The sequence below is a fragment of the Dendropsophus ebraccatus genome, chromosome 7, assembly GCF_027789765.1.
Source record: "Dendropsophus ebraccatus isolate aDenEbr1 chromosome 7, aDenEbr1.pat, whole genome shotgun sequence".
Taxonomy (NCBI): Eukaryota; Metazoa; Chordata; class Amphibia; order Anura; family Hylidae; genus Dendropsophus; species Dendropsophus ebraccatus.
This window is the reverse complement of record NC_091460.1, coordinates 101,084,363-101,098,694: the sequence shown is the minus strand read 5'-3', so window position 1 is coordinate 101,098,694 and position 14,332 is coordinate 101,084,363. Positions and strand designations below refer to the sequence as shown.

Below are 14,332 nucleotides of genomic sequence, written 5' to 3'. Positions count from 1 at the left end.
ACAAGTGCCTAAGTGTCCTTGCACCCACGCAGCAGCCCCAACACCTGGCATACAGCACAGTGAGCGTGGAAAAGCCAGGAGGACATGGGGAGCATTGATAGTGTAAAGTATAACATTACACATACCTGTAATTGGCAATCACCGCGCATCACTATTACATGTAGCAAAGTGCGGTTGGCAGCCGACTTTTAAATGTTGGAAGATAGTGATAAATTCCTTGGCTAATAGTTTTCTTTATTATACAGAGCAATATCTGCCCAAATTAACTTTATTCATATAATAGTGCCCTAAGACTGTACAACACATTTCAACACTGAAAAAAAAACCCCCTAATTTCTTTGTAATTTACTTTTTCTCAGAGGAACGATCGCCATGTTCTCTCGGGACCTGCAGTCACATCTGTTTGTTGTCACCTGTTTTGGCCAAATCCTATAAGTGCGCCTGCCCCGCAGGAATGTTTCTTCTGCCATCTGGCAAATGTGAAAGTGAGTAGATTTATAAATCCATTAGCAACTGAGAGAAAATTCTAATGTTAGAATTTTTAACTTGAGTAAAACTTATACAAATCAATGTCTTTGTGTTTAAGGCCTAAAGATCATGTATGGAACTGGTAATGGAATTCATTTAATGGAATTGGGATTTCAAGGTGTTCTCATGAAACGGGCTGTTGTCTGGCAGGCACCAAAAGTAAATTTAATGGATGTTGACTGGAAACGAGACCTCGTATACTGGACTGATGACCATGGTCTTCTCCTACGATCTAATGTCCTCTTAAACAATCCTAAAGTCATCCAAACTGGTGGTGCAGGTATCAGGATGTTACATCTGTACAGTTGTAAAGTAGTCTGTATAATTTTTAAAAGGGTGCTCCAGCAAAACCTTTTTTTTTTTTTTTTTCAAATCAGCTGGTCTCAAAGTTTAAGGCTTGTAAATTACTATTTGTATTTAAAAATCTCCTGTTTTCCAGAACATATCTGCTGCTGTATGTTCTGCAGGAAGAGAAGTTGCAGCAGAGAGCATTGTGTCAGACGTGAAAGAATACACTACTTCCTGTAGGACATACAGTAGCTGATAATGGTATTGGAAGACTGGAGTTTTTTTAAATAGAATAAATTAAAAATCTATAGAAGTTTCCAACATCAATTGATATGAGAGAAAAAAATGAATTCCCCTTTAAGGGTACAAATACACACCGTATACGCTGTGTATTTACTGCTGCGATACGCAGCAGATTAGATCTATATAACTGAACACAGCATCAAATCTGCTGCGTATACGGTGTGTGTTTGTACCCTAAGACGAGCTTTTTTTGGTGTGTGTGTTTTAATCTGCTTGACTGCAACCTGCATTTGTAGGAAATTCAAAATTATCTTCAGAGATCTATATAAACATATCTTTTTTTTTTTTTTTTTTTTTCTCCCCCCCCCCCCCCCCCCCCCCTAGTGTCTATGGTTAGAATAGACATTACTACAGGAAATATTTATTGGCTGGCTTCTGAAAAAAACAAAGTTTGTGTGACCAAGCACTCTGGATCAGGGACAAAGGTTATTTATCAGTCCACGAATTCAATACAACACTTGCTGCTTAACTGGGAGAAGGCATTGCTGTATGTAGTAGAAGACAACCTAATCCGGCAGATGACTCTTATTGGTGGTGACGTGGAGAACATATTGAATGGCACTGGGTTTACACAAATGAGTTTGGATGTAAAATCCCACAGCATTTTGTGGACCTCACCAGATTACAGTAAGTAGCCTAGACTTACGCTGTCCAAGAATTTTACTGTCTACATTGATAAACTGTACAGCATTCTACGGTGTGAATAAACTTCAAATGGTATAATCATCATATGCGCTGGGCCACTCCGCTGAGGGTAGTAGGTGGTAGTACTGGGTAGGGACCCGGTTAGCCACTTGCCTGATGGTATGTCACGGTATGGGCACGAGGGATAGCAGCTGTAGACCGGGTACCTGTCCAAGCGGAGGCCGAGCAATTCTTCGTTGTCCTTAGTCAGGGCACCAATAATTACACCAATGCCAAGGCTCAGAAACGGTAGTTGTGTATCTTATTATAACGGTGGTAACTCGTAGCAACACTCTCTCCGGATGCAAGGCAGACTTGGATAAGGCAGAGTAATGGGTGATGCTGCAATAGGCTGAGAGTAACATGCTGGATGATGGGAGTAGTAGTGATACTGAAGTTGAGATGCTGGGCGGAATGAAACTGAGATGAATACTTGGTGTTGATGATTAGAGGTGATGATGAGAGGAATGACTGAAGAACGGCACCCAGATCTTGTGTTTAGGATGAGAATCTTGAGAATGGAACACAGCCAGGTCCCGACTGGACCAGAACACTTCTAGTAAGTGCAGCAGCAGGTACCGCAAGGTTGCGGCCTTGTGACACAGGAGCAGCAGCAACACACACCCTTCTCCCCTGAAGGTGGAGAGAACGACTGAGGTAGGACAGGAAGTCACATGGTATTCCCAGCCAAAGCTCGATGGCTATTGGGGTTACCATGGAAGCAGGGGACAGTCACGTGACACCAAGCCATTGCATCATCACACCATTAGGACATATAGGAACAAATATACATAAGTACCATACTTGAACACTGGAGGGCGACATAATACCATTAGGCACTGATAACTGAATATGCATGAGAAATAAATGAAATAACAGACCTGAATACTTAGAGGGGTGACACAATACACACAGTTTGCAGTGGACCATAGTTTTCCAGAACAGAGGCAATAACTGATTGACTGACTTAGATATAAAGATACACTTTGAAGGAAACGATAAAAGAAGGAACTCTGTTCTGAGACACTGCAGTGTAATCATATGGCCTCCTCCAGCTTATCAATTCCATATACAAAGACTGGTCCAGCAGTTAAGATCTATGTCAGATCAATAAAATGGTGGGGATGACATGTGAAACAGCCCAGAGGGAGAACAGTTGAGAAAACTTACTAAATGAGCATCTTGCCTCATTTAGTATATTTAGACCAAAACCAAATAATAAAACAAATGCAAGACCAAGATATAGACAATATCATCTTTTTATTAAAGAGTCAGTCGTATTTTTTTTTCTTTTTTTTTTTTTGCAGAAGTCAATAGTCCAGGAGATTTTAAGAAACTTTGTAATTGGGTTTATTAGCCAAATCTGCCATTATCTGCATGTAAAAAGCCTTTTCCCAGGTCCCCCCCCCCTCCTTCCTCTTTTTCATCCACTCTGAAAAATCTGAAAATTGTGACTTGTTGCAGGAGACGTACTCTGTCTGTTCTAGGGAGGGGGGAGGAGGAAGGAGGGAGTTAGCCGGCAGCAGAAAGCAGATAACAGAGGATTACAGGCACGGAGCTGGGTGACAGCTGTAATCTGAGCTCAGACAGGTCACTGGTGACTGTCACAGAAGATATCCCGTGAGGGATTTGTAGATTAACTTTGTTGTCCTGTTTTGGTCTTTTCTTTAGCTCTCTCCATAGGAGAACAATGAAGACAGGGGGGAGAGCTTCAAACTGATTTTTCATGATAAAAATGCATTTTTCGGATAATAAACCCAATTACAAAGTTTCTTAAAATCGCCTGGACTATTGATTTCTGCAAAAAAAATTTCACGACAGTGACACTTTAAATATATTCAAAAACAAACTTTGCTAAGATACATGTAATGGGAGCTGGAGCTATTACAAATCCCCAACACTGGGTCGATATAGGTAGATAAAATTATATTATATGACAAACCATATAATAAATAACAGCTATCAAGTAACCTACATGCATATATACTGGGTATATCACAGACAGAAATAAAACAGTGAATAATCAAAAATGAATACCGTCAGAAGTTATTATATATTACCCATACCACATGTCATTAGTATATTTGTCCACCTCACCACTCACCCGACGCGCGTTTCGCGTGTTGCTTTATCGAGGGTGATGTCACAAGTACTGAGCTCTCTCCTTTAGCTCTCTCATTTAGTATATTGAAGGGGGTGGTGCCCCCGCCTTTGTATGTCAAAAAACTTGGCTGAGGTTGGAACCGGTGTAGCAGGCCAGAACCCCCGTCCAGATTATACCCGGGTACTTTACATGGTGTGTAAAATAGCCTAGACCAAACTATACCCCAAGGTGTAACATAATCTAGGCCAGAGTATTCCCATCCAGGCCAGAATATATCCATCTAATGTCGAACCAGGCCACAGTGTACCCCTGGGGATAAACCCTACACCTGGGGGTATAAAACAGCCTTGGCCATGCTATATCTCTCCAGGCCATACTGTTATTACTTGACTGGTTTTCTCACCCCTGGTCCAGTCAACAGTATATACCAGGGCATATATTTTCATACCCAGGGGTCTAATATAGCCTAGGCTATACTATAAACCTGGGGACAGTCTAGCCCAGGCCACAATATACCCTCCCAGACTATATCCCTGGGGGTGTAAAATAGCCTAGGCTAGAATATATCCCTCCAGGTCATAATGTTATCACTTCACTGTTTTTTTTATCTCTAATTTGTACGAAATTGCGCAGATTTTTTTTTTTTTTTTTTAGAATACTCTGACACACAGCTGCTTCCTCTTGTTGAGAAATACAGTACAGTGCTTACACTGAACTGACAGTAGGTGGTGCTGTCCCATCACTGTATCATCTGCACTATTTAAGCAGGTGAAGTTTTTATGGGCTGTGTAAAATTTTACGGTTGTTGTGCAAAAATCATTAGATGCAAGTGCCTTGATACATCTTGCAAAATATATTGCACAATTTATGCGTTTTTTTGCAGTCCATTTTTTTTTTCCATCCTTTTCTTGCAAAAAAATGGATTGAAAAACTGATCAAAACGCATCTTTTTTTAGTGTACACAAAAATGCCACAGTAAAAAAATGCATTTTTATACATATATTTTTTTTTATTATGGAATGGAAAAACTGATTTATGGAAAAACTGATCAAAATGGAGGCACACAAACGCTGCTTTTTTTCCCCTCATACATTTTGCAAAAACCTAATCTGGGGGGAAAAAAATGGACTGCAATAACAGTGTAAACCCAGTCGCAAACAGCTTTGGCTACAAAGCTATGCTAGGGTAGAGTTTTCCGCAAAAAAATGAAAATTTGCACTTTACAAATCTAATGAAAACTAGTTAATAGAACAACCCCCCTCCCCCTTGCATACATTGAAAAAAGGTGCAGGCATTGAAAACTGATGTAAAATGGCGCAAAACCCTTAAGTCTTGGACAGGTATTTATGAAGTGCGCAAAATCTCCTTATTGGCCAAAACAAAACATAATGATAAATGTCCACTATGGCCCTGTTAACACTGAGCAAGAACGTAGGCATTCCGCCACGGAATCCCGCCATGCTCAGTGTCTCACTGTGAGTGAAGGAGAGGGCGCACGCTCCTCCGCTGCCGCCGCTGTCCGGTCAGAGAAAAGACGTAATTTCTTTGAGCGGAGAGGGGAGGAAGCAGACGTGCGCTGTTCAGCGTGAAACAGATTCCACCTTTAATTTTCTAAAGAGTCTGTGAGGAATGAAAGGTGGAATCTGGTTGCTAGGGGCAACTGAGCCAGTTTCACTTTACACCATGTTTGATAAATATCCCCCATTGTTTGATAAATCTCCTATGTGTTTAGATTTTTAAGATTACCATCAGTAGCTTCTCACTTAAATCAGCAGACAAAGCCGAATCCCCAATAAAATGTTGAAAAATTAGTATTTCTTGTGCATATCACTCACTGCCACTGATTTCATGGGGGTATAAAATAACCTAGGCTATTTTATCCCCAGGTACAGTCTGGGCTGGCGGTATACTCTGGCCTGTTACATCGGGTTATCCAGGATGTGTAGGAGTCCTTCTGAGTCTCACTGAGATGGACCCTGTTTCACAATCAGATATTCTGCTCTTGATGGACCTTTTTTTTTTTTTTTTTTTTTTTCTTAGTCTGCAATATGAACAACTATGAATCCTACTGGGTTATACATTTTTGTATAAAACAGGAAAATGGCTATATATTTTCTGAGAACAGTCCAGGACATAAACCTTGTCCACATTGTGCCAATATCCAAGGGTTGTTTATGTTCCCATAAGGCGGCAGTCTTATCACAGCCACGAATAATCGTTATTCACGGCCAAGATTATAACAATGCTGCTGTTTTTTCCCTGCTATGGAACGTAGCCTTATAGTACTTTGTTAAACAAAATGGTGGTATTCTCTGTATTCATCTTAGGGAGAGAAAATAGTCCTTATTGCCCTAATTTTGATTTTATTCTAGGTTTGTATTCGTTTGGCCTTCGTAAAGATCGTCTTATCCATTTAAAAGACAATTTCACAAGCATACTGATAGATTCATTTGAGCCGTATCTGGTTTCTTACAATGAGCCGTTTGTCGAGATATGGAACAGAAAAACAATGAAGATGGTCTCTGTCGTTTACAACTTGAATCTGACGAAAATTGTAGTAGTAACCTCCAGTCACGTGAAAGGTAGCCAATTAACCTTGTCTTTAGATAACAGGCCGTGCACTTTATATGGTTACAGACTTGTTGCAAATAAACTCTTAATTGTGTTTACAAAGGCAGTCACTCTAGGTGCAACATGGCCAATGGTGGCTGTATGTCAGAAGAGATCTGTGTGCCTGGCTCCAAAGAAGTTGTACACTGTCTATGCCCAGATGACCGGGTTAGCTGCTCTGATAGTAAGTCCACAATTTTTAGACCACCCTCCTAGTGTAAAAAGCATAAAACCTTTTATAAGTCTGTCTCCTCATGTCTTTTCTGCTGATTGAAATAAATGTACAGTTATAAAAAAAATCTAAGCAATTGGCACAGTAGTTGGAACAACTTCTGCAAAGTGACTACAGGGAAAATTTTACCTATTCTAGCCTAATTGAAACAATTTATGTACTTAAAGGAAACCTGTCACCATGAAAATGCCGTCTAAGCTTTTGGCTTCATATTACAAAGCAGAAGGAGCTGAATACATTGATAAATATCTTTATGGGAAAAGATTCAGATTAACTTATTGATTGATATGTGTTTTCCATGCTAAAGAGTCCAGTCCATTAAGTGGCAATCCCCACTGGACTCATCACACAATAGGCAGGGATTTCAATAGACATAAGTTATTTTAAAGATATAGATCTATTTGCTCAGTTCTTCCTGCTCTATAATATGTTGGCAATAGATTAGATAGCATTGTCTTGGTGGCAGGTTCCCTTTAAGCAAACCCACTGATTGCAGCTAAGCAGCCCTGTCAATTTTAGCCAAGATCACACTGTCTAGAATCATGTTCAGAATGTCCAGCTGCAGGATTCATACTGTAATTCTGGGATGGGTCATATTGCTGAATTAATTTCTTAAATGGTTTCTGATAAAAAAAAAAAAACTAAAAAAAAAATCCCTGGTGACTGCATTGCTCAACAAACGTAAACCTTGTGCTTAGTATTTGCTTGCTTTTCTCAGTGTACCTTTTGTTTGACTTTTTTCTGGCTGCTTTTAAGGACATGTATGTCCTAGACTTCATGTATTAGAGCCAGATTCTGCTGCGACTTAAAGTGATTGTGCCACTTCAATGCATACCTTACGTCTTTCATTCTACCGGTGCTGCCATGTGGATTCTGATGGTGATGTTTTTTTTTAGACCACTGCCTGGTCTTTTGGTGCACTGGAAGCAGGCCCAGTCCACCTATCTCGCTATTCTCTCTTCTCTGTACACTTTCTTCTCCACCACTCACAGGGGACATTACACCTCCTGTAGGAAGTTGTCGCATGGGGAGAGGAAGTAACACGCCCACACTTAAGTGAGTCTTACCCAAGTCTTAGTGGAGGGATGACTCGAGACAAGACAGTCCCTGTTGTAGTCCAGCTGGGCCCTGTTTTTGCCAGGTCCCCCCCCCACCAGTCAGTGTCCAGTGTAGTCTAGTCAGGAGTGTGGTAGTGGATGGACGCACATGGGAGACAGAGACTTTTCTTTTAGACGCTATCTTCGTTCCAACTATGCTATGCAACTACTTGAGAAAGGACAAGTCAGATCACCCCAACCCATGCCGTGAACATCTCTAAAGTGCAGGACAGTATCCTGAAACAAGAGGAACTGATCTGGATAGAGCAAAGTTGCTACAAGCCTTCGTACTCTATCTCGCATTGCAGATGTAACCAGGTAGTTGGTTTACCTTGCTCAACTCGAGTAACAAGGTTTGGGGGTTGTCACTCTAATAGGACAGGTCACTCGACACTGTAGGGCAACAGGTGGTACAGCAGCAAAGGTCGAAACACGGGCACAAGTATACTTCTATTTCCAAGTATTCTGCTTCTTCCAAAGTTCCGGCAGAGCACACTTCCACCCTGGGTTGGGACTCTCAGCACAAACTCCTCTGTACTACTCTGAACTTAAAGCACAAACTCCTCTCCACTGTTCTCAGCTCACTCTACTTCTCAGCACACAGCCAAGTCAGCTCAACTCTTCTACTCTAAGGCTTAGCGCAGATTCTGTTCTGTCACGTCTGCAGTCTATGATCAGCTATTGTACAGTATTATAAGTACAGTAAGTACTCACAGTAAAGAAGCACTCTCACAGTAAAGAAGATTTCATTTATGATAACACCTACAGTCACTACTTCATCCTTGAGTCATCTCCCCTTTCTGTGGGTAGCGGTACCAATAGTCCGGGTGGATCACAACTCCACTCCGGACACCCGTGATAAGTACCCAAGTACCCTCACAGCCTGGCAGGTCACCGACCACAGGAGAAAGGATATAGCCAGCCACCATAAAATAAAAGCAGGTGGCCTCCATACCTGTGCCCCACTGACACTGCCATCACGACAATCTACCACCTGGCTACGCTATATCTTGACCTACCACCACCATAGTGGCATCACTCAGCACCATCTGGCAAGTGACCGCTCGTCCACACGTGGGCACCAGACACTGATGGACAGACTGACTGTATCGGACTTGACAGAGGAGACTGAGGGAACAGAAAAGGTTCGCGTCACCTGGGGATGGAGATATCCGTGCACTATGCCCTCCTCCAATGCTCCAAAAGACCCTATTTGCATATTGAGAAAATGGTAAAGATAACAGAAACCAGACAGCGGATCCCTTAGCATTGTTTTAGGGCCTGCCAAGTTGTGTCCTAACAGCATTTAGTAGCATGCTTTATGGACATTACAACTGAAAGGACCTTTCTCCTTGATGAATGTGAAAAATTACTGAGCAGGCTCTGCCACCTTTGTAGACCAGCAAAAACAAGTGTTAATTCCTATGTCACTATTTGCAGACTGCATATCTGTATTTTTGTGGATCACCCCCGCAAAACTGCAGATTCTGAAGAGTTCTATTGGTGTGTTTGTGCAGCAGTTGCAGTCCGAACTAGGACGTATGTGTGGGTTTGTCTTGCTGCGCGAATCATATCCCTGTAGACACATAATGTGTGAATAGAGCCTTTCTGATTACTCTCTCTAACTTCTGTAATGTGCATGACAGGTGATGTTAAATTGCAAGAGAAACCAGCTTCTGAGACTTTATTTTGTTCATGGGCATCTCTTCCATGTCGGGATGGAAAAGCATGTGTGCCTACAGAACATATTTGTGATGGTGATAAGGATTGCTCAGATGGTTCTGATGAAGAGAACTGCACAAACCTTTGTGGCAATGCAGGTAAAGTGAACTGTAGCTTATCAATTGTTTCAGTGCACTCAAGTGATTGACAAAAAATGTTGCTCTTCAATTATGCAAATATAAAGAATATAGTTATTTGTATATGTTCTAGATGGTAATTAAACAATGTTTGCCTTTTAATGCAAAGTCTTATTGCTATAATGCAAAAGTAGTGTGCATGTTAAAACTGATTTACTGTAAGGCATATAGCATGTATAGACAGCTGGCGATAGAGGGAGACTATATCTGGTTAGGACTGAAACAGGTAAACTTAAATTAAATAAAAATGTTAACCTGCAAATCCTATGTCGCGGCTTGTATTTCAGTCAAATTGCTAAATCCTGGGGGAAAAAAAATATTGCAGAGCATAGATCAAGAATACAATGCACACTGCAATGAACTGCAATGATCATTTATACATGTAATTTTTATTTCAAGGAATTTTTCGATGTTTAACTGGTACAAAATGTATTGAGCATCGGCATCGCTGTGATGGTGTGCCACAGTGCCCTGATGGCTCCGACGAGCAGAATTGCTTGAGTCCATCAAAAAACTGTGCCATGCGCTGTGATAGGAATGTTCGCTGTGTTCCTCAGGACTTAATATGTGATGGAAAAACTGACTGCTTTGATGAGACAGATGAGCAAGGCTGTGGTAAGCCAATATGTGTGTTTTTTGTTAGGATAAAAAAAATAGCTCTATTTTGTGAATGGTATGTTCTGGCTTTAAAGGAGTTATCCAGCGCTACAAAAACATGGCCACTTTCTGAGACTACACGACTCTTGTCTCCAGTTTAGGTGCAGTTTGCAATTAAGCTCCATTCACTTCAATGGAACTGAGCAGCAAAACCCCGCCCAAGCTGGAGACAAGAGTGGAGCTGTCTCTGGAAGGAAGTGGCCATGTTTTTGTGGCGCTGGATAACCCCTTTAAGGAGAAGTCCCATGGAAGTACAAAAACTGCAGGCAGGCTGGTGGGGGCAGGGAAATAAAGAACTGAACTCTCTTGTTTTCCGTGCCTCTGCACTGCTCCCAGGTCCTGTTCACATCAGCCAGCTGTCATCCTCTGCTGGAAACCGGGTATGTCATGTACCCAGCTTCCCCCACCTGAAACCTCACAGCCTGGCTGAACGATGTCCTACCCCAGTCACTGATTGGCTGGGTGGGCAATCACTCAGCCAGGGATGTGATGTTGCAGCTAGCAATGCTGCAAGTCACTGGCTGATGTGAATGGGACTTGGAGGCATGCTGACGGATGAGTTCAGTTGGATTTTTTTTTTTTTTTTTCTGCCACCACCAGCCTGCAGTTTTTGTACCTCCCATACGACTTCTTTAAAAGCGGTTACTGTTTAAAAGTTATTACTACTTACACACATGCTAAAGATTCAATAGAAATGTCCTGGAGCATTCTAGAGTCCGATTGTGTGGCATTTGAATCCCGTTGGTTGGAGTGAGATAAGTGAGCAGAAAGTGCTAAGAGGCAGACAGATGCAGGTTCTTGGCAGAGAAATGGCTGAAATCAAAGGTGCTGCCTAGTACTGGTACAGGAACTTTTGAAGATTTGCTTATGTGAAGTACGGTTGCAGGATCTGTTTTTCAGTGTGTGTAGTCTGCTTTCCCTATGCTCAGCTATAGTGTGAATGCAGACACAGATGGTATTTGCAGGGTGGTAACCAGGAGGAAAGGTATTTATACTAAAGAGAGAATGGCCAGAATTAGCGCTGCTTTTCGTATACATATGCTGTGATCCGGGTTTGCTAGGTGAAAACAGCAGTGGGTTAGTCGGTGGTTCTGCATGGGCACTTGTCACAGTGGCCAGGAGTTGTGATACCCACCCCCGGACACACTGGCACTGTGCTTTGTAAGGGTAGCAAAATGTGTCAGAGCAGGTGCGGCGGAGAGGAATGAGCAGAGTCTAGTCCTTTAAAGTTACTTTTACTTCGGATCCTTCCTAAAAAAAAATTAATACTTTTTAGTAGGAAGTGCACCAACATAATCAGTTAACAATGTCCCTTCCATTGATGGACAACTGAGTTTTTAGCTTTGGGTGCATGGGGTGTGGATTGGAAGTGAAGAGGAATTGTTGGGGTTGAATAGGAAGTGTAGCGGAGTTTAGCAGGCTAGGGGGCTGTCTTGGGGACCTTGCCTAAATAGTACTCTGCCGGGATCAGTTGTAGTGGCTTAGTGTAGGAAGAGGACTCCTACTCACGGTTAGAATCCAAAGACAGAAGAAGACTGCCTTATGCCAAACTATTCCAGCGTGTATTGGGTTTGGTATTACGAGCCCCAGGCTTGAACAACTGGGCAAAGCAAACCTCTCAAGGTTCCCCGAGTAGGCTGAACAAGGTTCAATGGAGTACCTCACTTTATGCTATTTGCTCCACTGCAAATCAATTCTGGCTTTGGATTGTCCTGACTTTTAAAAGAATGCCTTACATAGGCAAGGTTGAACCCTGGTGACAGCTACCTCACCTCTGGGCTTAGCAGTGCATAGTAGTTTTCTCAGTCTCACAAACTCCGCTACAGAAGACCTTCCCACCAGGAACTAACTCTCCTAAATAGCGGTGACTGGGACTAAGTGAGGTGTGAGGCACCCAAGCCAGTGATTGGTGAACAGCAATAAAAATTGTTGCCAGACTTTTTCACTTTTTTTTAAGTATTGTATTGCCCCCCAAAAGTTATTACCAAATTACAAATATATTACCTAATTACAAATTCCCAATACTGTATACACCTACTATGGGAAATACACATGAAGTGCTTTTTCCCTGCACTTTCTACTGCATCATGGCTTTACTTCCTGGATAAAATGGTAATGTCACGACTAGGGATGAGCGAATCGGCCGAGGTTCGGATTCGTATGAACCTGAACTATCTGCTTCTGATTCCCGCTGTCTGCCTGCTCCGTGGAGAGGGTAGATACAGCCTGAGGACCGTCTAGAAAACTGGGATACAGCCTATGGCTATGGCTGTATCACAGTTTTCCAGGTGGTCCTTAAGGTTGTATCCACCTTCTCCACGGAGCAGGCAGACAGTGGGAATCAGAAGCAGATAGTTCAGGTTCATACAAACCCGAACCTCTGCCAGTTCGCTCATCCCTAGTCACGACCCGACTCCCAGAGCTGTGCGGGCTGTGGCTGCTGGAGAGGATGATGGCAGGGGGACACTGAGGGACACAGGGCACTGGAGGGACACTGAGCATCCCTCTGCCATCTTCCTCTCCAGCAGCCACCGCCCGCACAAGTCTGGGAGTCTGGTCTGGTACAGGACCAGTAGCGGTCTTGGGCACCACGCATCCCACGCGATTGCGTGGGGCCCCCGACATCCAGGGGGGGCCCGCTCTGGTGCCCAAGACCGCTGCGGCTAACTGTGTGCTCGTAACGAGCGCACATAGTTACAGGCAGCAGCGGCACTGACAGGGCAGGAGCCATTGGCTCCCTCCCTGTCAGTCACTCTTGTGGCCGCAGGAAGTGTTTTCCCTGCGGTCACAAGAGGCCGCTCTGTGTCTCTGGTGCCGGCGCTCGAGGCGTCACTGGAGCGCCGGTGCCATGACAACAGTAGAGAGCGGCCTTGTGACCGCAGGGGAAACACTTCCTGCGGCCACTAGAGGGAAGAGAAGAGACGAGAAGAGGAGATGCCGGTCCCAGGTAAAATTTTTTTTTTTTTTTTTTTTTTTTGTGTTATATACTATATAGGAGGTAGAGCACACAGTGGGGGCCTATATAAAAAGGGGGAGCGCACAGGGGGCTATATAAACAGGGGGAGCGCACAGGGGGCTATATAAACGGGGGGAGCGCACAGGGGGCTATATAAACGGGGGGAGCGCACAGGGGGGTATATAAACGGGGGGAGCGCACAGGGGGGTATATAAACGGGGGGAGCACACAGTGGGGGTCTATATAAACGGGGGAGCGCACAGGGGGGCTCTATGTAAGTGGGGGGCTATATAAATGGGAGCTCACAGGGGGCTATATACAAGTGGGGGAGCTCACAGGGAGTCTATATACAAGTGGGGGGGCACACAGGGGGTATATAAAACTGGGGGCAGCACACGGGGTATATACAACTGGGGGCAGCACACGGGGGGTATATACAACTGGGGGCAGCACACTGGGTATATACGACTGGGAGCAGCACACAGGGGGTCTATATAGTATACTGGGGGAGCACACGGGGGCTATGTATAACTGGGTGATCACACAGGTCTATATATAACTGCGGGAGCACACAGGGGGGTCTATATACCACTGGGGACAGCACACAAGAGGTATATACTACTGGGGGCAGCACACAAGGGGTCTATATAACTAGGAGCAGCACACAGCGGTCTTAATACATTGGGACTGCACAGAAGTGCCTATATGCCTCACTACTATACTGGGGCACAGAACATACCTAATAAGTGGGAGCACAGGGACACCTTTAATCTGTGGGGGCACAGAGGGGCGTAACTACTATATAGACGTAGAGGGGACCTAACTACTGTATGTGTTGGAGCCTAAAATATTTCTGATAGATTCTGGAGGGAAGATTACCAGCCGGGAGAAGACTTCAAGGTGGCCCACGCTGGATGGAGAGAGAAAAAAAAGTAAGACGCTGATCAGAGAAGACGCCTCCTGTAAGTCACTGGATGTAACTGCACTCTGTTATAGGGTCTGTAGTGATAGGGG

The 14,332-nt window shown here is 43.6% G+C and overlaps 1 protein-coding gene across 2 annotated transcripts in view; it reads left to right on the top strand.

The window, feature by feature from the left end:
- Positions 1–771: 771 nt before the first annotated feature.
- The window catches only part of LOC138796928 (very low-density lipoprotein receptor-like), a 51,982-nt gene continuing 38,421 nt past the window's right edge, over positions 772–14,332 (top strand). Inside the window, exons 1-6 of one of the 2 annotated variants that reach the window (XM_069976671.1) lie at positions 772–808; positions 1,444–1,746; positions 6,280–6,489; positions 6,582–6,701; positions 9,493–9,666; positions 10,105–10,320. In XM_069976671.1, coding sequence (XP_069832772.1) covers positions 1,449–1,746; positions 6,280–6,489; positions 6,582–6,701; positions 9,493–9,666; positions 10,105–10,320 — 1,018 coding nt within the window. In that variant the 5' untranslated portion in view covers positions 772–808; positions 1,444–1,448. Of the gene's footprint in view, positions 809–1,443; positions 1,747–6,279; positions 6,490–6,581; positions 6,702–9,492; positions 9,667–10,104; positions 10,321–14,332 lie in introns of those variants that run through there. The other variant, XM_069976672.1, reaches the window with a different exon arrangement.